Source organism: Oncorhynchus keta, chromosome 10, assembly GCF_023373465.1.
Source record: "Oncorhynchus keta strain PuntledgeMale-10-30-2019 chromosome 10, Oket_V2, whole genome shotgun sequence".
NCBI lineage: Eukaryota > Metazoa > Chordata > Actinopteri > Salmoniformes > Salmonidae > Oncorhynchus > Oncorhynchus keta.
Window position 1 is genome coordinate 43,835,367 of NC_068430.1, and position 25,324 is coordinate 43,860,690.

The 25,324-nt window shown below is 42.9% G+C and overlaps 1 protein-coding gene across 14 annotated transcripts in view; it reads right to left on the bottom strand.

The window, feature by feature from the left end:
- LOC118389353 (calcium-dependent secretion activator 1-like) overlaps window positions 1-25,324 on the bottom strand; it is a 151,672-nt gene that overhangs the window by 5,579 nt on the left and 120,769 nt on the right. The window contains exons 14-29 of one of the 14 annotated variants that reach the window (XM_052527076.1): window positions 24,709-24,873; window positions 24,091-24,192; window positions 23,830-23,893; window positions 23,435-23,558; window positions 19,596-19,631; window positions 12,561-12,667; window positions 11,815-11,844; window positions 9,477-9,633; window positions 7,309-7,450; window positions 6,109-6,273; window positions 4,267-4,422; window positions 1,340-1,487; window positions 1,152-1,226; window positions 896-979; window positions 721-753; window positions 202-309 (exon numbers count right to left, since the gene is read on the bottom strand). In XM_052527076.1, coding sequence (XP_052383036.1) covers window positions 202-309; window positions 721-753; window positions 896-979; window positions 1,152-1,226; window positions 1,340-1,487; window positions 4,267-4,422; window positions 6,109-6,273; window positions 7,309-7,450; window positions 9,477-9,633; window positions 11,815-11,844; window positions 12,561-12,667; window positions 19,596-19,631; window positions 23,435-23,558; window positions 23,830-23,893; window positions 24,091-24,192; window positions 24,709-24,873 — 1,696 coding nt within the window. Of the gene's footprint in view, window positions 1-201; window positions 310-720; window positions 754-895; window positions 980-1,151; window positions 1,227-1,339; window positions 1,488-4,266; window positions 4,423-6,108; window positions 6,274-7,308; window positions 7,451-9,476; window positions 9,634-11,814; window positions 11,845-12,560; window positions 12,668-19,595; window positions 19,632-20,660; window positions 20,730-23,434; window positions 23,559-23,829; window positions 23,894-24,090; window positions 24,193-24,708; window positions 24,874-25,324 lie in introns of all 14 variants that reach the window. The other 13 variants (XM_052527074.1, XM_052527080.1, XM_052527078.1 and 10 more) reach the window with 13 other exon arrangements.

A 25,324-nucleotide genomic window follows, 5' to 3' on the forward strand; every position in this document is an offset into this window, starting at 1 on the left:
AGAGATAGAGAGACGAGGAGAAAAGCCTATAGAGGAAGATAATAAAACACAAGCCTCTTCTGTTCCAGACTGTGGTAGGCATACACACAGCGCCTGGTCTTAAAATGTGACATATAATATCCCTATTCCTGTCACAATTGTTTTGCCACATTCTGGAAAGCTCCCTCCCTATTGGTCAGGGGGAGACGGCATCTTACTTACATCAAATAACCTTTCTATATACACCTCCTCATTGACCTTATCTCGCAGAATGTCCTGAGAATGGCGGACACAGGTGACGTAACCGTCTGCAACGTCCATCCCAGGCTTCTGCAAACACAACCAGAAACACAGACGTTGTAAATCTGTCATTTGTGTCCGATTTAGATTATATTGAGTTTATTAGTCACGTGTACGGGGATGCAGATTTGGAAACATTTATTGAGAATACATGACAAATGTCGTTAAAAATGTAGAAAACTCGATTCAATGAAATAAGGATGTGATGTACTTTATACAGACTCACACGGTACAATAGTGTTAAAGACATAGGGGCCGTGGCAAAGGGTTTACGTGGGAAGAATGTATCAGCTACGCACAGTACAGTTAAATCGCCCCAAACACACGAGAATGTATTTTGATTTGAATGAAGGAAACGAAGTACTTCCTTTCTGACTACATAGCTTTTTTTGTACTGGTTTGACATTTGACGGAGATCGACTGGGACCGTGGCACACTTACAGGGACGTCCACATACTTTGAAGCAGCTTTCACCTGAAATTACAGGCAGATTGTGACAAGACAATGTGAGAATTCCATCATTTGCAGTCACCGGTATACCTCGAATAATTGACGGAAGCATAAGTGCCATCTGGTATGATATTGGAGGCGGTACAGCAGAGAAGCCTTGTCTTACCGTGAATGACATGAACGATGAGAATAGAGTGCCTTCATCGTATCGGGAGATCTTGGCCAACAGACCCTCCAGAATAACCACAAACTGAGAAGTGGGACACGCAAACAACAGTAAACACACAAACAAATAATAACAACATTTATCCCAGAATGCAAATCACCTCGGCCTACTTTTCTAGTGCCACAAAGCACTACGAGGCCAACCACAATACGAGTTACGTATCATCAGGGAGGACAAGAAGAAAAACTAAGTGTACCTTTGCCACCATGAGTTGGATCATGTCCTTTACACTCTCCTCAATCAGTTCATCTATCTGGGTGTGATACTGTTTCTGAAAGAGATATTTAACACACATTTCATCTACTTGGGTGGTACAGTTCTAGTAGGTGATCGCTTCTGGGAATTGACCCCACAACCTTTGCATTGGTAGTGTCACAGTCTTACCTCCTGGCCCATCTCCATGGCACACAGCTTGGAAGACTGGTCCTTTGCGTCCACCATCACATTGAACATGGTGCATATTGCTGCGGAGATGCGGAAGTCTGTTCCCCTGCTGCTCTTTGCCAGCTTGGACTCAAATGCCATCCTAGTGCTGCAATACACGTCAGGGAACATCTCTATGTCATGTATGGTATTTAGTTTGAGGCAGAGGCTCATGTCCAGCCACATGATCGAGAGACACACACACACACACACCAACACTGGCAGTACACAACACCACACACCAGTGTTAATTTTGGCAGCCATTTTAGTTTTAGTCTTTAAATACGTTTTAGCCTTAGTCACATTTTAGTCATTTTATCCTTCGTTAGTTTTAGTTATTGTCAGTCGACTAAAACTCTTTAGTGACTAATACAAGACTTTAGTCTTGTATTAGTCACAGATATTTTAGTCTTGTATTAGTCACAGCTATTTTAGTCTTGTAATAGTCAGTGCAGTTTTTTTCGATTAAATAATGAATATTAGTACATTTGAATGACACTATGTGGAAGTGTTTTTACAACTAATGCCGGTTTGCCTGAGGCTGATGCCGTGCAGGTGTTTGTACACATGCATATACACACACTCTCATTCAAATAAACACATACAAGAACACACACATACATGTAATAGTGCCAGACATGCACACAAACATATACAGTTGGCATTGCTGTTATGATTTCAGTTGTCCTTGATGTCCTTTGTTTTAAATGTATTATTTTTTTATATATTGTTTTGCATTGTTGTTTTCTTCTGTCTTTTCCTTTTTTCTCTTTAGTTCATTATCTTAGTTGTTGGTGCATTGGGGGGGTTCTTGGGGGTGGGGAATGGAGTTAATTGTATTATTATTTATTTTTTATTATTCCATGGGGGGCACTGTGGGAGGGTTCTCGAATGGTTGAGGGACATCTATTGGGGAACTGTAGGGGGATCTTGGAGGGTTCGGGTTTCACAAGATTGTGATCATGAAAAAGGACACTGACGTATATTTTATATCACTATCATGCACAAACACCCTCACACCCTCACATAAGGATGGCTCTGTTGCAGAAAGACTGATACATGTTTGATAGTGTCTTGATGCTGTATTGTTTGTCCTTCATGTTCTAATACTAATACTAATACTTTACTACTTTACTTTACTAATACTAATACTCTTCCTTGTGGTTTATGTAATAAATAAGAAAAAAAGAAAAAATAAATCATATTTAGGCTACCTCTGACTTTATCATGTTCACATTTAGATAACCTTTTCCGACTAGGCCCTTGTCTTCCTTAGCTGCCTACATTGATATTATTGCAGATTGTAACCCATGACAGCTATATATATATATTTTTTTTAAACATTTATTCTACCTTTATTTTACTAGGCAAGATCAGTTAAGAACAAATTCTTTCTTTCAATGACGGCCTATTCAGGGGTAGAACGACAGATTTGTACCTTGTCAGCTTGGGGGTTTGAACTTGCAACCTTCCGGTTACTAGTCCAACGCTCTAACCACTAGGCTACCCTGAACCATATAGGGTACAAAGCCTTGGCTACAGGTTAAACAATTTACAGCTTTGATTTCCTCACCATCATAACCGTCAAGGGTGGTAAATAACAGTGGTTTTCTTGAAAAGGGGATCGTTTGAGCTTTCCTAAAATGCCAGAAGTATTACTGTACTCCTAATAGTCAACAAATGGCATTCGTTTTTTCCATAGGAAAAAAGCAACCACAACTCGCATTTGCTGACCGTTGCGCAAGATTAGGCAACACAAATGAATACATAACAGCGCACATGTTATTTATTCCAAGCAAAAATAGCCTACATGAAAGTAAGAGAGAGTAAACATTGTTACCCCCCTTTTATGACCTTGTCTCATCACTGCAACTCCCCAACGGGCTCGGGAGAGGTGAAGGTCGAGCCATGCGTCCTCCGAAACATGACGCGCTTCTTAACACCCCATCCGCTTAACCCGGAAGCATGTATCAGAGGAAACACCATTCAACTAACGACCGAAGTCAGTCTGCAGGAGCCCGGACCACCACAAGGAGTCACTAAAGCGTGATGAGACAAACCCTCCCCTAACACAGACAGCGTTGGGCCAATTGTGTGTCGCCCTATGGGACTCCCTGTCACGGCCGGTTGTGACACAGCCTGAGATCGAATGAGGGTCTGTAGTCCCTATGGGACTCCCGGTCATGGCTGGTTGTGACACAGCCAAGTATCAAAGAAGGGTCTGTAGTGACACATCAAGCACTGCAATGCCTTAGACCACTGCACCACTCAGGAGGCCATAAACATTGTTTCTAGTTGAGGTTAGTTACAAGTCAAGTGTCCTGGCTTCGCATCACTTCAAAAGATTGACAACTGACTGAAGTGACCGCCTGGGAGCTGTGTAGGGCAGATCAGCTCAATCAGACCACGTAACTGAAAGATGTCAATTCTTTCAATGAGAGGATTGCATCGAATATTCTGCATGCATGCTTATGATTGGACAAAACAGATGAAAAGGAGTTTCGTGTCAAATAAAGATGTCCATTAGTCTCACTTGGAAGTCTCATCACATTTTCGTTGACTAAAATGAAAAGTGATTTGTAATAATTATTGTTGTTTTTTCTCCCAAGGCATCACGTCTCGTTATCGTCATAGTTTTAGTCTGGAAAAATAGGTCGTTGACAAGTACTTCTCGTCATAGTTATTGTTGACGAAATTAACACAGACCCCCACACACACCAATACCGACACAACACACAGATAATAACACACCCTGACATACAGTGCACACACACACACACACACACACACACACACACACACACACACACACACACACACACACACACACACACACACACACACACACACACACACACACACACACACACACACACACACACACACACCGTTTGACGCAATTCTCAATCATGTCGCTGGACATGAGCTTCATGCGGTTCTCCAGGTGTTTGGCGAACTCCTCCTCGGGCCAGTGTAGGTCCCTGATGAAGGTCTGTAGGGCCTCCAGCTTCCAGAACAGGTCCTCCGACGTCCCAGAGCCATTGCTGCACAGCCACGGTACACCCAAACACACACAGGTCAGGGAACCAAAGGAAACCAAAGGTCACAGAAGATAGAGGGGTCAGGGGGGTGTAGAGGAGGATGCTGGTCATTCACATCTCAACACTGGGGTCAAAGGTCCTTTATTCTGACCACACACCGGCCGACTGTTTCAGAGTCGTTTCCCTCATACTAAATTCAATTATAAATAACATATTGTCAGTTTAGACAGAGCCAGTGTATGGGAAGAATAAGAGGACAGGGTTGAAAATAACATTTCAATAACCATGCTGTAGCACCTGGTTATTAATTGCCTTTTAGGTGTGGAGTGGGTTCATGCAGGATAGTCACTGCAGATATCGCACACACTGACTTGTGTCTGTAATACAACACAGGGGAGTGGAGAGGTGAGGGAGGGCGTGTCCTGAAACATGGCTATCATTGTGTGTTCAGACGTAGGTTTAATTTATCTCTATTGAACTTGGATTTGTTTGGAGTATACACGATCAATCACAGAAAATAAAACTCCAAAAGAGCAGCCCACTCTCTCACCCCCCCCATGTCCTCAGGCTGGTGATACTGGGTGGGTATCCTATTGTACAGTAGCTATTAAACACACCATGCAGTCCTGTCTGAAGGTGCTGCCATCCTGGGTAGAGCTGACTGGGATAGAGGGATGCAGGAAAAGAGGGAGGAGAAGAGGAAAGGAGGACAGGAGAGGGGGCAGATCTCTACTGCGTTGGATGCCAGCTGCACTGAAGTGGTGGTTGCTTCAGAGCATTGAGCGGACAATCCACCCACCCAGTTACCACCGGGAAGAATCTCTACCCACTTACCCACCCCAACCATAGAAATAAAACCACTAAAACAGAAATACCCATTGTCTAGAATGGGGATGTCCATTCTTGTGATTCAATTTCTATGATCCCACCCTTTGACCACCTGGCCCCGCCCACCCTATCCCACTGGCCACAGACAGTCATGTGAGCCAGGACCAGCAGTATTCATACAGGGTGCTGATGCGATGTTCAACTGTACCTTCCATAAGCAATCACTGGTACAGTCAACTTTTCATGAGCACTACGGACTAACCACTGCATTCTTTACAGCTAGTGAAAACTGTAGGAGAGAGGCGGAGAGATACACATTGGACAGAAAATTCCAGATTATCAAAATGTCCACTGTCACAATAAATTTCAGTGCAACAAGCCCAAAACCTCCAGTGAAACATGGTTTGGATCTGTATCTCTATACCTCACAGCTCAACTGCATGCATGTTGAGAGGAAATGAGAGCTTGTCAAATAGCCACTCATTTCAAGAACAAACAAGTCTAAACTTTAAACAAGCCTAAACTACTGTCCGTAACCCCCTCGCAGTGCTCTTGGCATGAACATGATCGGTAAAGACTGTTTACTCCAGATTTTATTTGAGGAACGGAATGGTATCTGTAATGCGTTTGTAATGTGTGTGGTGGTGTGCACTAGCCTATGTAGTTGAGAAACAAAGCTATCTTCCCTCACATAATGCCTAAGCAGGTCATTGGCAAGGACATTTCAAAATCTAAATCAATATTTTAATTTGGCCTTCTATTGTCAATGACCTGCGACAAGGGGATCTAGGGGACATCTTCATACCAAGGCAACACGATGCTGATGTACATAAATCTAAGGTGAACTAGTTGAATACACACTCAGGGTCATAGATAGCAGCCATCCATGTCGGGGTGGAAAAACTAGGCATTGTTGGAAGGTTAACTGATAGTCCTGCTACTGGCGGCAGATTTGGTACTTTGGGAATTTGGAGGTTGACATTTGGTATTTGGAGATTCACATTGGGCAGATTACTTGTCAAACTCCTGCAGAAGAGACAGACAAAAAGAACAAAATAGATCCAGAACAGTGGCAATGTAGATGCTGCTGCAGTTCAAAGCCATGTGAAACTGTGCAGTAAAAGTAATCAAATCCAGAACACAAGAGGAAAAGTCACACAAAGAAACGGAGCATCTTCAGACATAATATGTAAAAGTAACACATAGACAAGAGCAACAGTTAGAGAAGCAGTTTTTTTTTTGAAGCACATACAAAAAGAGGACCTACTACATTCAGAATAAGCGGTGGATTGTATGCATATATATATATATATATATATATATATATATATAAAAGGAGCAGTAAGGCAAAACAGCAAAGTTATCCAAAAGACCTATTGTCTATAAATATGTATTTTTTTAGAACTTTTGTAAAAAGAGCTTCATTTAAAAGAAAGCAACGCAAATGTAAATGGCATGACAAATCAATAAGTATTGGTTGTAAAGTGAAAAAGAGAAAATTAGCAACACAAAATACACTGGAGAGCTTCTATCCCTAGTGACATTTCAAAGCACACACTATGAGGGTTAGTCCACAAAACAAAAGGATGGAAATATTGGAGATTGACTTCAACTAAACTACATGCGACCTAGTCTGGGATGAGGGTCCCGAATGTGGCACAGTATTGCCTGTTGCACTTTTGCAAGTTTACGGCACAATATCTGTGAAAGCTTGAAGCTTCCAATCACAAAACTAATATTTTTTTTAATATAACCGTACGAGTCATAGCTACCATCATATTCAGGTTTAATTTGTTTCTGGAGTTCGAAAAACTAATTTCCTAGACCTATGTCTCCTAATAAACGTTTTATGAATGCCTTTTGGGATAGGTTTTCCTTATCAGAAAATAAACTCCTTATCTATTACTCTTCTCAAACTGTTCTGGCTGAGGAGTTTTCTGACGCAGTCAATAAGGAGTGAACAACATGACTGCTCTCCTAAATATAGTCGTCTAGTAGGAGTGTCTCTCTCCTGGCCTCTCCTAGACTAGACAGTTAGTGTGAGGAAGGACGGCCCCTTACTTTACAGGCACCCAGGACTCTCCCTCAAAGCCCCTGGTGATAGACTGAGCGATGGAGGACTCCATCAGGTCTACATATCTGACCACCAGGGGAGCATAGAGGTCCTGCAGGTGTTTGTGGAATTTCCCATTGCACAGGTGATCTAGAAGCAGAAGAAGAGAGAGAATAGAGAGATTATAACTACATTATTATTGTAATATGGTTAGATTGTTATTATTGCTATAAACACTACAGGGGGGAAGTTATCTAAGCAGGAGAGAGAGAGAGAGAGAGAGAGAGAGAGAGAGAGAGAGAGAGAGAGAGAGAGAGAGAGAGAGAGAGAGAGAGAGAGAGAGAGAGAGAGAGAGAGAGAGAGAGCAAAAACACCGTGTTGATGTTATAGCATAAACCTCTCAGAGGCGCAGGACAAGCCGTGTGGGTGTGCCACAGTACAGTGTGTGTTGTATTGTTTTACTATACTCGGCCTTGTCTCAGGATGGTAAATCCGTGGTTGAAGATATCCCTCTAGTGGTGTGGGGCTGTGCTTTGGCAAAGTGGGGGGGGTTTATATTCCTACCTGTTTGGCCCTGTCCGGGGGTATCGTCGGACGGGGCCACAGTGTCTCCCGACCTCTCGTCTCAGTCTCCAGTATTTATGCTGCAATAGTTTATGTGTCGGGGGGCTAGGGCCAGTGTTTTAAAGTATTTCTCCTGTCATATCCAGTGTCTTGTGGGAATTTAAGTATGCTCTCTCTAATTCTCTCTTTCATTCTTTCTTTCTTTCTTTCTTTCTTTCTTTCTTTCTTTCTTTCTTTCGCTCCCTCTCTCTCGCGCTCTCTGAGGACCTGAGCCCTGGGACCTGGGACCGTGCCTCAGGATTACCTGGCCTGATGACTCCTTGCTGTCCCCAGCCCACATGGATGCTGATTAAGGCAGTCCCCCACACCTCTCTGATTCAGAGGGGTTGGTTTAAATGCAGAATACACATTTCAGTTGAATGCATGCAGTTGTACAACTGACTAGGTATCCCCCTTTCCCTATCCTACGCCTATCTATGTTTCCTGGGGGGACTTTTGAATGGGTGATTAAGCCCTTTCACATTCCAAGTCCAACTTGTTCCTTAACTCTTGCTCCTACCTGGCACGCAGGAGTCCCATCTAGAGATCTGGAAATGCAAATGCGCTACGCTAAATGCTAATAGTATTAGTTAAAACTCAAACGTTCATTAAAATACACATGCAGGGTATTGAATTAAAGCTACGCTCGTTGTGAATCCAGGCAACAAGTCAGATGTTTTAAATGCTTTTCGGCGAAAGCATGAGAAGCTATTATCTGATAGCATGTAACACCCCAAAAGACCCGCAGGGGACGTAAACAAAATAATTAGCATAGTCGTCGCTACACAAACCGCACAAATAAAATATAAAACATTCATTACCTTTGACAATCTTCTTTGTTGGCACTCCTAGATGTCCCATAATCACTATTGGGTATTTTTTTTGATTAAATCGGTCCATATATAGCCTAGATATTGATCTACGTTTCATAACGTAACGTCATTTTTTAAAATTAAAAAAGTCAACAATAAACTTTCACAAAACACTTCGAAATACTTTTGTAATGCAACTTTAGGTATTAGTACACGTTAATAAGCGTTAAAATTCATCAGGAGGTGATGTAAATTCTATAGGTGTCCGTCTGGAAAAAATGTCCGGATATTTCTCAACCAAAACATCCGGTCAGAGACCGGAGGGAATCGGTTCCCTTGATTCGGTTTGACCAAGAATCAAAGCCGAATCAAATGACAAGACTCTAGACATCGTGTGGAAGCTGTAGGCACTGCAACCTCGGCCTCATTTAATTCGGTTCTTCTTGAACAATTCCTGGAAGTGGCGCATGGATATTTATTTCCATTTTCAGTGATCAAATTTTCCTGCACTTTTCGATGAAACACACGTTCTGTTATAGTCACAGCAGTGATTTAACCAGTTTTATAAACGTCTGAGTGTTTTCTATCCACACATACTAATCATATGCATATACTATATTCCTGGCATGAGCAGCAGGGCACTGAAATGTTGCGCGATTTTTAACAGAATGTTCGAAAAAGTAGGGGGTAGGAGTAACAGGTTAATGTTTATTGGATGGAGAAAGCCATTGGTGTATATAGAAGAGAAACATGAAACATACAGTCAGTGCGGAGGAAGTCGTTGAGCAGCTGGAATAGAGGGAAGCTGTCCCAGCTCTCAGGAGACTGGATTTCCAGAGCAGCGTCCATGTCCACGGCGTACATAGCCAGGAAGGTCTCAGCGTGCTCCGTCATCAGGTCAGACCACCAGGCAAAGGCCTAGACACACACAGATACCACGGACAGGACAGGGACAGAACCAAGGAGGGGGTGAACGGTGAACACAAGCCCCAGTCAGGGTGTGAGGATGTGGGGTAGAGCAGGCAGGACAGGGAGGGACCAGAGCAGACTTGGGAGGATCACACACATACTGGAGCTAATCAGAGCTCTAACAAACCCACGCCAGCATAGCACTGTGGACTGATATATAATGTGTAGGCAGGTGGACCATTAAATGTAGTGATTGTATGCAGTTAACTATAGCAATGGTTGTCTGTAGCCTTGCAAACCCATGTGTTCTCCAAGAATGAGTAAAACCAATCCACAGCTCTTTCTGGTGAAGACTAAAGGGTTTGGGGCTAATTGAAACCTTAGATAACCTCCCACCAACGTGAGAACAATTTTACGATACATTTATACACAAAGCAGGTAATAGCATAATAATATCATGAAGCCGATCCATTCTGTTCTATTCATTGACCAGATATCTTTAGATTGAGGGAGGGTCACAGCCGGGGGAGGGGGGGTGCCTTTTCTCATGCAGACTGAGGTGGATAAGTCCCTACATGCTCACCAGGACCAGGAAGGACCTCGCGTTTCCACCATTCACATCATTGCCATACCAACAGAACACTCCTCATTAGATGTGAATGTGACACGGGTCATGTCCATGCACTGCTCTCAGCCATATAACAGGAAGTAGGCACACCGACCGCAGACTGTAGCACATAGCTTCTCTACTAGCTACAGGGTTTCCAGAGGGACAATTTCTGGATAAACCAGTGTTCTTGATATTGTTTTCCCAGATATTTTGGGACTACTAGTTAGAGTAAACACTGGTACTTAGTGGGCCAGAAAGAGGTATGTTTCCATGTCTATTTCCATTGACCTTTCTGCTTCTCTCGATTTTGCTGCTGTGCTTGCAGTCTGGGCTTGGGTTATCTGCTCATTGTTGGAAAAACTTGACAGGACGAATAATCATTCCTGTTATGCTGCATGCTTTTATTCCATATTGAATCGATACCCCTGGAAAAACATCTGCCATAGAGGGACTATAGCCAGCAAAGCGCAGGGGGACGGCACTGCAGTCAGGTCCTCACTTACCTGTCTGACCACTTACATGCCCACCCCCTGCCCGACTACTACAGTACAGGCAGAAGACCAAGCTGTGCTCCATCATCATCACTATCATCATCATACACAGGGCAGGGGAGAGTGTGGACTCAGGGAGAGGTGTGGGTGGGGATGGGGGTGGGGAGGGGGGTGGACAGGTAAACTGGATGCTCCATCCTATGTTGGGGGAAAGGAACACAGGCAAGGCCCAGGTCTCTACAAGCATGCCCAAGCTCGGTGCTCCGTCTCAGCCAGAGAAGTTACAGGCTCCAGTGCTACAGCAGGCACCATCATTCACAACAGTCCCAATACAACAAGCCCAAAAGAGCAGTCCTGGAGTGTACCAACAAGTCAGAGAAATGGGGGCAGGGCATCTACTGGACATGCACAAACCATTGGAGGGTTAGAGGGGGGAGGGGTGTTCTCATTCAACTTCACCACATACCTCTTTGCCCTGCAGGGAGCGAACATCACCGATCATACAGACAGTGAAAACACAGGGAGGATAGTCACATTAATGTATCTACGGCATCAAGCATTTCTGTAAAGGATTAACGAGTGGAGGAACAATTCTTAGACGGAAAGAGGGAAAGCAGAGAGATGGAAGAGGAGAAGCCGGAAGGAGGAGGAATGTTCTAAATGTTCAAAGAGAGGGAACCGCGATTTGAAACCCGAACTTAAAGCTGGATGGAGGAAGGAGAGGATAGACACATTTATGTTCATGGTGGAGTTTGGGGATTCAATCAAACCCTAAAAGAACCACAAAGAGTATACTGTGGCATATGTGTCACTTCAACATGCTGCTAGAGAGAAGAAGACTAGTCCCTATGGCCCCATGGACATGCTCTATGATCAACGTGATGTTGTGCAGCCTATAGTATGGCGGTGCGTTACAGTCAGCATGTTGGCTGATGTCTCTGAACCAACACACAACAGCCACCCTTCTCTAGTGGATTTCCCCTCAGCCTTATAACACTAAGGGCAGCCTCTGTGCAGGCCAACATGCGATAGATAGGGAGAGGAGGTTGGTGATGGGTCTGAGGAGAAAGAGAAATAATTATACTGTACCGATTGATCTCCAGAACTTGTGACTGCAGCCTGTCAAGCATATGTCAGAGAGATAGAATACATCTGCTTATCCGCATTCATCTTATTGATCCCATAGGATCACCTGTAGATCTTCTATACATGCTCATCATGCTTTTACATTCATTTTAGTATACTTTTAGGCAAATACAGAGGAAAAGGGAAACCTATTTAGTGATGTTTCTAGTTCATGTTCCAGCTTCTCAGCTAAAGTAACACTGAATGAGCATGCTTCGCCTACTGTACAGTATGACTAGGAGCAGCTAGCCTACATTAGAGCTACCTGTAATGCTCTGTACTCTACTGTACACAATAAGCTGAAATCAAGTCAGGCATTACCATCTTTCAAGGTAACCAATGTTTTATGTAGCATTGCAGCACTGGGGTTATGACTTTTGAGTCAGTGGAGAAGGGAACGGCACACTTCACCACTCTCCCACTTTAAAGTGCCTCCTTATTGCACTGGTACAATGTTAAACATCCATTATTCATCTCCCATTAAGGATTTCCACCCGTGTATTAAATCTTTGATGACAGTTTTCGTTTGATTTAAAAAAAAAAAAAAAAATTTAAGTTACCCATGCACAAAGACAGCGCTACACATGAACAGGTGTCAGGAAGGAATAGGCTAGCTCCCTCCGCCGTGCCCAGGTGTCGGAGGGGGTAAAGAAGTGAGATAGATAAAGAGAGGGATGAGAGGAGGAGAAGAGGCGGAGTTACCCACTCACCTCCGCATGATGCTCCTGGTTCTGCTGAAGGACCTCTATGACTAGCTCGGCCAGGCGAATAGTGTCCTCCAGTTTTTTGGCGGGCGTGACTAACCGGCCTACGTTCTCTGGAGCAGAAGGATTAGGGGTAAGGAAGGGGGTTAGTTAGGCAGAGAGAGGGGTAGCTAACAGTTCCCATCTGTATGGATAACCCCAGAAATTGTTGAAACGAAAGACGTAAATGCTTATGCTGTGTCATATGGTTTCTAAAGCATGCACGCAATATAAACTGGCACTGGGGCATTGTCGGTAGACAGTCAATGTGAGGAGATATCGGCCAAAACAGTCAGGTCGAATCGACTGACTAAACCTATCCCATGGAGAAACCAAAATCTTTGTTATACTCATCATGCAAAATACTCTTAATGCTTTTGCTGCCTGGGATCATTGATGTTGAGTTTGTAACAAATATCGTTTGTAAGATCTACGGTGTACCTGGACACTGTCTTTTAATCTATCATCTGCTGACATAAAATTCGTTAGGACAGCTTGATGTGGTGAAATGAGGTCGTCAGAACATTAACGATAATGTGTCAAAATGAGCAAAACATCAGAACATTCAATTGGACGGCTCAAATTAATTTGAAATAATGAGGACATAGAACTGTACATAGAACTGTACAGAGATAATATTGGTCAATTCATCATACCACATGTATCATAAACTCAGCAAAAAGAGAAACGTCCTCTCACTGTCAACTGTGTTTATTTTCCGCAAACTTAACATGTGTAAATATTTTCATGAACATAACAAGATTCAACAACTGAGACATAAACTGAACAAGTTCCACAGACATGTGACTAACATAAATGGAATAATGTGTCAAAGGGGGATCATCTGGTGTGGCCACCAGCTGCATTAAGTACTGCAGTGCATCTCCTCCTCATGGACTGCACCAGATTTACCAGTTCTTGCTGTGAGATGTTTACCCCACTCTTCCAACAAAGCACCCTGCAAATTCCCGAATATTTCCCTTCAATCCAACACGTCCCAGACGTGCTCAATGGGATTGAGATCCGAGCTCTTTGCTAGCCATGGCAGAACACTGACATTCCTGTCTTGCAGGAAATCACGCACAGAACGAGCAGTATGGCTGGTGGCATTGTCATGCTGGAGGGTCATGTCAGGATGAGCCTGCAGGAAGGGTATCACATGAGGGAGGAGGATGTCTTCCCTGTAACGCACAGCGTTGAGATTGCCTGCAATAACAACAAGCTCAGTACGATGATGCTGTGACACACTGCCCCAAACCATGACGGACCCTCCAAATCGATCCTGCTCCAGAGTACAGGCCTCGGTGTAACGTTCATTCTTTCAATGATAAACGCTAATCCGACAATCCCCCTGGAGAGAAAAAACCGCAACTCGTCAGTGAAGAGCACTTTTTGCCAGTCCTGTCTGGTCCAGCAACGGTGGGTTTGTGCCCATATGCGACGTTGTTGCCGGTGATGTCTGGTGAGGATCTGCCTTACAACAGGCCTACAAGCCCTCATTCCAGCCTCTCTCAACCTATTGCGGACAGTCTGAGCACTTACGGAGGGATTGTGCATTCCTGGTGTAACTCAGGCAGTTGTTGTTGCCATCCTGTACCTGTCCCGCAGGTGTGATGTTCGGATGTGCCGATCCTGTGGAGGTGTTGTTACACGTGGTCTGCCACTGCGAGGACAATCAGCTGTCCGTCTTGTCTCCCTGTAGTGCTGTCTTCGGCGTCTCACAGTACGGACATTGCAATTTATTGCCTTGGCCACATCTGCAGTCCTCATGCCTCCTTGCAGCATGCCTAATGAACATTCACGCATATGAGCAGGGACCCTGAGCATCTTTCTTTTGGTGTTTTTCAGAGTCAGTAGAATGGCCTCTTTAGTGTCCTAGGTTTTCATAACTGTGACCATAATTGCCTACCGTCTGTAAGCTGTTAGTGTCTTAACGACCATTCCACAGGTACATGTTCATTCATTGCTTATGGTTCATTGAACAAGCATGGGAAATAGTGTTTAAACCCTTTACATTTATGATCTGTGAAGTTATTTGGATTTTTACGAATGACCTTTGAAAGACATGGTCCTGAAAAAGAGCTGTTTCTTTTTTTGCTGAGTTTATTTGTCTAAATTTGGAAAGTTAAGTTCTATTGTGCCTATTTATTGTCATAATATTTTTGTTGTGTCATACACTATGGTTTGTTGTGTCATACACTATGGTTTGTTGTGTCATACACTATGGTTTGTTGTGTCATACACTATGGTTTGTTGTGTCATACACTATGGTTTGTTGTGTCATACACTATGGTTTGTTGTGTCATACACTATGGTTTGTTGTGTCATACACTATGGTTTGTTGTGTCATACACTATGGTTTGTTGTGCCATACACTATGGTTTGTTGTGTCATACACTATGGTTTGTTGTGTCATACACTATGGTTTGTTGTGTCATACACTATGGTTTGTTGTGTCATACACTATGGTTTGTTGTGTCATACACTATGGTTTGTTGTGCCATACACTATGGTTTGTTGTGTCATACACTATGGTTTGTTGTGTCATACACTATGGTTTGTTGTGCCATACACTATGGTTTGTTGTGCCATACACTATGGTTTGTTGTGTCATACACTATGGTTTGTTGTGCCATACACTATGGTTTGTTGTGTCATACACTATGGTTTGTTGTGCCATACACTATGGTTTGTTGTGCCATACACTATGGTTTGTTGTGTCATACACTATGGTTTGTTGTGCCATACACTATGGTTTGTTGTGCCATACACTATGGTTTGTTGTGCCATACACTATGGTTTGTTGTGCCATACACTATGGTTTGTTGTGCCATACACTATGGTTTGTTGTGCCATACACTATGGTTTGTTGTGCCATACACTATGGTTTGTTGTGCCATACACTATGGTTTGTTGTGTCATACACTATGGTTTGTTGTGTCATACACTATGGTTTGTTGTGCCATACACTATGGTTTGTTGTGCCATACACTATGGTTTGTTGTGCCATACACTATGGTTTGTTGTGTCATACACTATGGTTTGTTGTGCCATTCATTATGGTTTGTTGTGTGATTATGTACTGACTGTTCTACTCTGTAGCCAACTAGCCATGCATTCTAAAAGGACCATGAACCCCACAGCATAGTTAAAAGGGGGTCATGCAGTGCCAGGGGAATGGCAGAAGACTCATTGCAGAGCCTTTATGTTGGTCCTTAGAAGTACTGTATAACGAGCAGAATGATAATGTAGTGATTGTCATTGTCAAATGTATCATACTTCATCCATATCCAATGTGTTCAATTGTTTTGAAATATGTAATGTTATTAGAGAATGGATTCATCATTTTGCACACAATCTTCCAGATTCTATGTTCTGTGACAATGAAGTAATAATGCAAAATTTGCCTCAGTGTGTATTTGAATACTGATAGCCAGATATACTGAGGTAAACTCATATTGCATTATTTCTCTCAACACATTGGAGATGCTTCCTTGTTATGTGTATTTGTGAGAGATTGTTTTTCTTGATCAGATTCAGATTTATTTACCTTTATTCAATGTATCAGGAAAATAATTTCATGAATTGAAACATGCACCTCTGTATTCAATTCATGAATTGAATTAAAATACATTTCCCTGAAAATGACTGTTATAAAGTAACACAATCTCTGCACAAATAATAGTTTGCTAAATGTTGGCATGCCAAGATATGAGGGGAATTTGAGAGGGTTTATGTGTTTGTTAAAATGTGTATGTGGTTACATAAATATATATATATATATATATATATATATATATATATATATATATATATATATATATATACACACAGTGCCTTCGGAAAACATTCATACCCCTTGACTTTTTCCAAATGTTGTTACGTTACAGCCTCCTTCTAAAATTGAATAAATACAAAAAAATCCTCAGCAATCTACCCACAATACCCCATAATGACAAAGTGAAAACCAGTTTTGAGAAATTATTGCAAATGTATTAAAAATAAAAAAACAGAAATACCTTATTTGCATATTCAGGCCCTTTGCTATGAGACTCAAAACTGAGCTCAGGTGTATCCAGTTTCCATTGATCACTCTTGAGATTTTTCTACAACTTGACTGGAGTCCAGCTGTGGTAAATTAAATTGATTGGACATGATTTGGAAAGGTACACAACAATCTATAAAAGGTCCCACAGTTGACAGTGCATGTTACAGCAAAAACCAAGCAATGAGGTTAAAGGAATTGTCCATAGAACTCAGAGACAGGTTTCGAGGCACAGATCTGGGGAAGGATACCAAAACATTTCTGTAGCATTGAAGGTCCCCAAGAACACAGTGCCCTCCATCATTCTTAAATGGAAGAAGTTTGGAACCAGCAAGTCTCTTCCTAGAGCTGGCCGCCCGGCCAAACGGAGCAATCAGGGAGAATGGCCTTGGTCAGGGAGGTGACCAAGAACCCTATGGTCACTCTGAAAGAACTATAGAGATCCTCTGTGGAGTTGGGAGAAACTTCCAGAAGGATAACAATCTCTGCAGCACTCCACCAATCAAGACTTTATGGCCAGATGCAAGCCACTCCTCAGTAAAAGGCACATGACAGCCCACTTGGAGTTTCTCTGGTCTGATGAAACCAGGATTAAACTCTTCGAGCTAATTGCCAAGCGTCATGTCTGGAGGAAACCTGGCACCATCCCTACGGTGAAGAATGGTGGTGGCAGCATCATGCTGCGTGGATGTTTTTCAGCGGTCAGGATCGAGGGAAATATGAACGGAGTAAAGTACAGAGATCCTTGTTGAAAACCTACTCCAGGACGCTCAGGAGCTCAGACTGGGGCGAAAGTTCACCTTCCAAGAGGACCACAACCCTAAGCACACAGCCATGACAATGCAGAAGTGGCTTGAGGACAAGTCTCTGAATGTCCTTGAGTGGCCCAGCCAGAGCCCGGACTTGAACCCGATCAGCAACGCTCCCCATCCAACCTGACAGAGCTTGAGACGACCCAAAGGTGTGCCAAGCTTGTAGCATCATACCCAAGAAAGACGCGAAGCTGTAGTCACTGCCAAAGGTGCTTCAACAAAGTACGGAGTTGAAATGTGCAAAAATTTCAAAAAAACTGTTTTACTTTGTCATTATGGGATATTGTGTGTTGATTGATGACAAGAAAACACAATTTAATCAATTTTAGAAATTGGCTGTAACGTAACAAAATGTGAAGTCAGGTGGTATGAATACCTTCCGAAGGCACTATATATATATATATATTGATAAATATATATATTTACAGTTGAAGTCGGAAGTTTACATACACCTTAGCCAAATACATTTATACTATTTATACTATATATAATTCCAGACATTTAATCCTAGTAAAAATTCACTGTCTTATGTCAGTTAGGATCACCACTTTATTTTAAGAACATGAAATGTCAGAATAATAGTAGAGATAATTATTTATTGCAGATTTTATTTCTATCATCACATTCCCAGTGGGTCAGAAGTTTACATATACTCAATTTGTATTTGGTAGCATTGCCTTTAAATTGTTTAACTTGGGTCAATCGTTTCAGGTAGCCTTCCAAAAGCGCCCACAATAAGTTGGGTGAATTTTGGCCCATTCCCCCTGACAGAGCTGGTGTAACTGAGTCAGGTTTGTAGGCCTCCTTGCTCGCACATGGTTTTCAGTTCTTCCCACACATTTTCTATAAGATTGAGGTCAGGGCTTTGTGATGGCCACTCCAGTAACTTGACTTTGCTGTCCTTAAGCCATTTTGTCACAACTTTGGAAGTTTGCTTGGGGTCATTGTCCAGTTGGAAGACCCATTTGTGACCAAGCTTCAACTTCCTGACTGATGTCTTGATGTTGCTTTAATATATCCACATAATTTTCTTGCCTCATGATGCCATCTATTTTGTGAAGTGCGCCAATCCCTCCTGCAGCAAAGCAACCCCACAACATGATGCTGCCACCCCCGCACTTCACGGTTGGGAGGGTGTTCTTCGGGTTGCAAGCCTCCCCCTTTTTCCTCCAAACATAACGATGGTAATTATGGCCAAAGAGTTCTATTTTTTTTCATCAGACGAGAGGACATTTCTCCAAAAAGTACAATCTTCGTCCCCATGTGCAGTTGCAAACCGTAGTCTGGCTTTTTTATGGAGGTTTTGGAGCAATGGCTTCTTCCTTGATGAGCAGCCTTTCAGGTTATGTCAATATAGGACTCGTTTTACTGTGGATATAGATACTTTTGTACCTGTTTCCTCCAGCATCTTCACAAGGTCCTTTGCTGTTGTTCTGGGATTGATTTGCACTTTTTGCAACAAAGTGTCTCCTTCCTGAGCGGTATGATGGCTGCGTGGTCCCATGGTGTTTATAATTGCGTACTATTGTTTGTACATATGAACGTGGTACCTTCAGGCATTTGGAAATTGCTCCCAGGGATGAACCAGACTTGTGGAGGTGTACAATTTTTTTCTGAGGTCTTGGCTGATTTCTTTTGACTTTCCCATGATGTCAAGAAAAGAGGCACTGAGTTTGAAGGTAGCCTATCAGAAGCTTCTAAAGCCATGACATCATTTTCTGGAATTTTCCAAGCTGTTTAAAGGCACAGTCAATTTAGTGTATGTAAACTTCTGACCCACTGGAATTGTGATACAGTGAAATAATATGTCTGTAAACAATTGTTGGAAAAATTACTTGTGTGATGCCCAATGTAGATGTCCTAACCGACTTGCCAAATCTATAGTTTGTTAACAAGAAATTTGTGGAGTGGTTGAAAAACAAGTTTTAATGACTCCAACCGAAGTGTATGTAAACTTCCGACTTCAACTCTGTGTGTGTGTGTGTGTGTGTGTGTGTGTGTGTGTGTGTGTGTGTGTGTGTGTGTGTGTGTGTGTGTGTGTGTGTGTGTGTGTGTGTGTGTGTGTGTGTGTGTGTGTGTGTGTGTGTGTGTGTGTTTAGGGTAGGTGTATATTGGGGCTAAGCTAAAAGTCAAACAGGGCTTCACCTGGATCATTTGGATCCGGCTTTTTATCTTTCTCAACTTGAAACAGAGAGAGAGAAGGAGAGAAAAGAAAGAGAAAAGAGGAGATATTTAGGATTATATATCACACTACGGTTAAAATTTTATGTTCCAGAAGAAAGTGGCAAGATTTGACTCTTTACTCTTCTCCGTCTGACCCTTGACCTTTAGAGAGAACACTGGGAACTCTACAGGAGTGTGTTAGGTAGTTGACAGATGTATCATTGACAAAACTCCACAGACATACACGTAGGTACAGACACGCTGAAACGTTGAGACATTAGCCTAAGGAGAAGTCAAAAGTAAAGAAGCAACAACAACAGGATGTAGTTAACAGTAACAGACAGGCACAGCTATAGACTGTCGTGAACTTAGACGTAAGGCAAAACAACAGCTGCACCAACCAAAGACAGGACACATTGACCGGTGGTGGGTTGAGTTGAGCTGAGTTAAAATACATATTATAGGAACTCTGTGTGCGTACACCCAATCCTTTCTGTCCTCCTGGTATCGTAGCTCTGCCTGCAGCTGCTGCTCTGCTCTACTGCCTCCCTCTCTGGCTTTCTCTGTTTCTGGCAGTGACATAGCACCATACCTGTCTGTCCCAGCGCACAGCGTGGCGTGGTGAGCCCACACTCACTGACACATGACCAGACGACTGAAGGAGATAACACAGAGCAAAGTAAAAAATGCATTCAAGTCACATGGGTGGGCATGGGCATATGTCCAACCAAAAGAAAGAAGCTTACAGACCAGACCGACAGATCATTCATGTTGGTCACAGACAGATGGGAGACTGTAGGTCCCTGATAGTAGGACCACTACAGTGCTGTTGCAGTGTCTCCCCAGACAGACCTCCACAGACCAGACTGGCTCTCTCTCTCTCTCCCCACTCGCTCTCGGCAGACATGAGCGACGGATAAAAAAAAAGCACAGAGGGGGAAGGAGGAGTGGACATAGCTGAGAGGAGGGTGGGAGGGGGTGATGTGGTGAAAGAAAGTTGAAAGAGGGAGGGAGGAGAGACAGGGGGAGGATGAGGTAGGTACTCACGGATGGTTAAATCCATCACTTGTGACGCCAAGCAGAAGACAGGGTGCTCAAACATTTCCCTCTTTCTACCTACAAAAGAGGAGGATTGGGGCATGCAAGAGGCTGGGGTCAGAGGTTAGGGTGAGAGGTTATAGGTCAGAGGAGATGGCAAGGCAGAGAACTGTCCTGGGTTGTGTTCATTAGGGCACTGTTGAAAAATGTTTTGTAACAGAAAACAGTCCAGGTAGTACTCCACTGTTTCAGTCTGTTTTCTTTCATTTTGTGGCCTAACGAACACAATCATGGTGAGTATTGACTTGGGTTGGGGCTGCGGATGACTGGGTTCAATAACTAGTGTTTTACCACCATTTTCTTAATATTGGACCAACACAAGGATAGGGAAAATAGGTCTACGTGGTATATCTGCATGTGACTTTGTAGGGAAACCAAAATGGTGTTTTGCAAGTAATAATAGAGTACTGTATATCTAATTGAAGGTGAAATGGTGATATCTAGTGGCTAGTTCATACCTGTAAAGGCAAACCTTTCCATAATGTATTGTAGCACATGCAGGTAACAGATGCTGGGTTGTCTGTCTCCAATCCGAGCATTCTTTTTCATTGGCTTCAAAACCACTTATCACTGAAATGTGAGGTGATAAATGTGGCAAAGCCAATGAGATGAGAGAGGAAGTGGACAGTAGACTGAGGAACAGGGAGAGGAGTGTAATGGTCCGCAGGAAGAACAAGAGGAAAGATAAGGTAAGAGAGAGAAAGAGAGGGAAAAGGAGAGGGAGAGTAGGACAAGGGTCCCCAGGAAGGGGATGGGCCAAAGTAAGATTTATTTGATAAATCTTAGATTATAGACCCTGGAGTCGAGGTGTGGAGATACAGTCAGAAAGGAGTAGGGGTCAGGAAGGAGAGTTCTGTTCAGGGGAAATCTGCTTCTAGCTACTATATACACTACATGACCAGAAGTATGTGGACACCTGCTCCTCACACATCTCATTCCAAATCATGGGCATTAATATGGAGTTGGTTCTCACATTGCTGCTATAACAGCCTCCCCTCTTCTGGGAAGCCTTTCCACTAGATGTTGGAACATTCCTGCGGGGGCTTGCTTCCATTCTGCCACAAGAGCATTAGTGAGGTTGGGCACTTAGGCTTGGCTCGCAGTCGGCGTTCCAATTCATCCCAAAGGTTTGATGAGGTTGAGGTCAGGGCTATGTGCAGACCAGTCAAGTTCTTCCACACCGATATCGACAAACCATTTCTGTATGAGCCTCGCTTTGTGCACGGGGGTATTGTCATGCTGAAACAGGAAAGGGCCGTCCCCAAACTTTTGCCAGGATCGTCAAGAATGTCACTGTATGCTGCAGCGTTAAGATTTCCCTTCACTAGAACTAAGGGGCCTAGCCCGACCCATTAAGAACAGCCCCAGACCATTATTCCTCAACCAAATTTTAGAGTTGGAACTATACATTGGGGCAGGTAGCTTTCTTCTGGCATCCACCAAACCCAGATTGGTCCGTTGGACTCTCAGATAGTGAAGCTACTCCAGAGTCAAATTGCGGTGAGCTTTACATCACTATAGCCGAGGCTGGGCATTGCGCATGGTGATCTTAGGCTTGTGTGTGGCTGCTCGGCCATGGATACCCATTTAATGAAGCTCCCGACGAACAGTTATTGTGCTGATATTGCTTCCAGAGGCAGTTTGGAACTCGGTAGCGAGTGTTGCAACCGAGGGCAGATGATTTTTACCCGCTACGGGCTTCAGCACTTGGCGGTCCCATTCTGTGAGCTTGTGTGGCCTACCACTTTGTGGCTGAGCCGTTGTTGCTCCTACATTAGATGTTTTCACTTCACAATAATAGCACTTACAGTTGACCGGGGCAGCTCTAGCAGGGCAGAAATGTGACATTCTGACTTGTTGAGGGTTGAAAGTCACTGAGCTTTTCAGTAAGATCATTCTACTGTCAATGTTTGTCTATGGAGATTGCATGGCTGTGTGCTCGATTTTATACACCTGTCAGCAACAGGTGTGGCTCAAATAGCTGAATTCACTCATTTGAAGGTGTGTCCACACACTTTTGTATATATAGTGTATGTTTACTGCGTACTGTAGATATAATATTCTGTATATTCCAGATATATACTGTTAAATCACCACATGCCAGGGGCCAGGATACAGCGAGACTCAAGGTACAGTAACATGGGGGCCGGCAAGTAAACAGGGCTTTCATCCAAAACTTTGGATTTGAATGCATTTTTACTCACAACACCACTACAAAAAGCCAACTTGACCCAGAGTAGAGTAAAGTAGAGTACAGCTAAAGCAGCCTGCCTGAAACGAAGGGTAGTGTTAATTGGCTGAGTGACAAACAAGTGACAACCAATCTGTCAAATGGAAAAATAACTGTATCGGCTGTTTCTCTTGAATTCATGTGCTAAAAATATAAGAGCTGTCAGTATGTGCCTTCAGTGCTTCTTTTCTCCAGGTTAATCTGGTCCAGGTTATCTTGAAAAGAATCCCACTGTAGGATGCTAAAAAAGGAATCAAAGTGGTCATGACAAGTCACTTCCAAATGAGAGTAGAATGTTTGACACTTCTGTTCCACATAGAAACCCCCACAATTACTGAAAAGGCACTAAAGTACTAAAACAGTTACCATCATCTAAAGAAAAACAACCATTTACAGGTTTTAAAGGAACAGCAACCAAGAATTTACCAACAGAGTTAGTAACTGCTATTGCTTATTGAGGGTGTGTCTGTATATGTAAATCGTGGCTAGTTACCTTCGATTTTGGCGTACTCTGTGATTTTAGCGTAGTTGAGCTGTGCAGCCTGCTCCAGGCATTTACGGATGACTCCCTTCACTTCCTCTTGTGGGACTGGAGTCACAATGTCCTTCATCAGCACCTGAGGATGAGGAACAGGACAGGACAAGTCTTCCTTCGGGTCTTCCCACTGAACATCAGGTTATTGCAGTTTTGTTTTCATTTTCAATTTCCTTTTTCTAGCATATATATATATATATATATATATATATATATATATATATATATATATATATATATATATATATATATATATATGAGATTATTTGAGCTATGAGATCAGAATCATTCATGAGCTGAACATTTTCTGTAAAAGGAGAACGAAAAGATTGCAGTCATCAAAATGTACGAACCCTTTCCAGCAAAGAAAGTGTGGCCTTCAAAGCTCCCTCTGGACGTCCGAACGGGAAGCAATATCTACACGAGAGAAGCGAGTTGAATCACAATGAAATATAAAAATCACCATGGACAACAGAACTATGGAATAGTATATGCTGAGGCTAGCGATCGAGCGAGCGAAAAAAAACGATCGCTAGCCTCATCATATACTATTCCATCTATCCATTATTCGATCGATCTGATCGATAGATAGACCAGTAGGCAGCAGCACTCACCTGAAGTTAGTGATCTGGTGTTCCAGGATCACACGCAATTGCTCTTTGATTTCTTCAAAGCGCTCCTTTTCGTCCACCTTCACTGTCCCCAGTCCGTCAGGCCTTAGGATGACATCATAGAATACAAAACACAACATCAGCCCAGCGCATCATGCGGTAGTGGAGCCGCCAGTTGGAGTCCATCAAAAAAAGGAACGATTACAGCATTTTGCACATAAACAGTGCCATCTTTTAGTTCGCCATGATTTTACTGCTGCTTGTGTGAGTGAACGAGAATCATTCTTCAGCATGTTTACCAAATGTTAAATGTTCTTTCTCACACAGACAAACATCCAATCAAATTGTATTTGTCACATTCTTCGTAAACAATAGATGTAGACTGACAAGTGAAAGGCTTACTTCCGGGTCTCTTTTCAACAGTGTAGAATTAAAGTTTTAAAAATGTCATAAAAATAGAAAGTCACACGACAAAGGAATACACAGTGAATAACGAATAACAACGACAGGTACAAATTTGCATAGCTATATACAGGGAGTACCAGTACCGAGTCAATGCGCATGGGTACAAGGGTCATTGAAGTAGCTATGTACATATATTTTTATAGTACATCATCTTACCTGATGGGCTCTTGGACGAGTTGAAATGTGGAATCCCTTTTCTTTCTAAACTTCATCTTTTTGCTTCCCCGTTTCGAGCCAGCCCCTGGTTCTGGGCTCTGGGCGCCGCTAGGGGCCCAGGGGCCCTCACAACCCACCAGTGGCCCACAGTAACTGCTGCCCTCTCTGACTTTATAGGGATGCATGGGAGGATGAGCAACATCGACATAATGAGACTGAATAAAGCAACAAAAGGCAAAGAGGGAAAAGAAAAAAAGGAATACGGTGGAAACCAAGGTAAATATAATTGAACAATTTTTTTTAAAAAGTGAACAAAATGACGACATGATAACATAAAATACATGATTAAAATCATAATAAATAATATGCAAAACATTCATCGTAAAGCAATGGTGCTCTGCTGCGTTTGATGCCTCTGACCCTTTTTTGTCCTGTTACTATGGCCAGCTTCTCTTCCCTGCTTTCTCTTCTTATTTTATCTGAAGACCTTTTGCGTGTGTATTTGAGATACAAACTTTACCCACCTCTCTTGCGATATGGTGGTGATTTAGCATTGCCAGTGCTACCTTGTGATGAGCACTGGCTTGTCCAAAAATGTCGCCCTCCGACCTTGAGG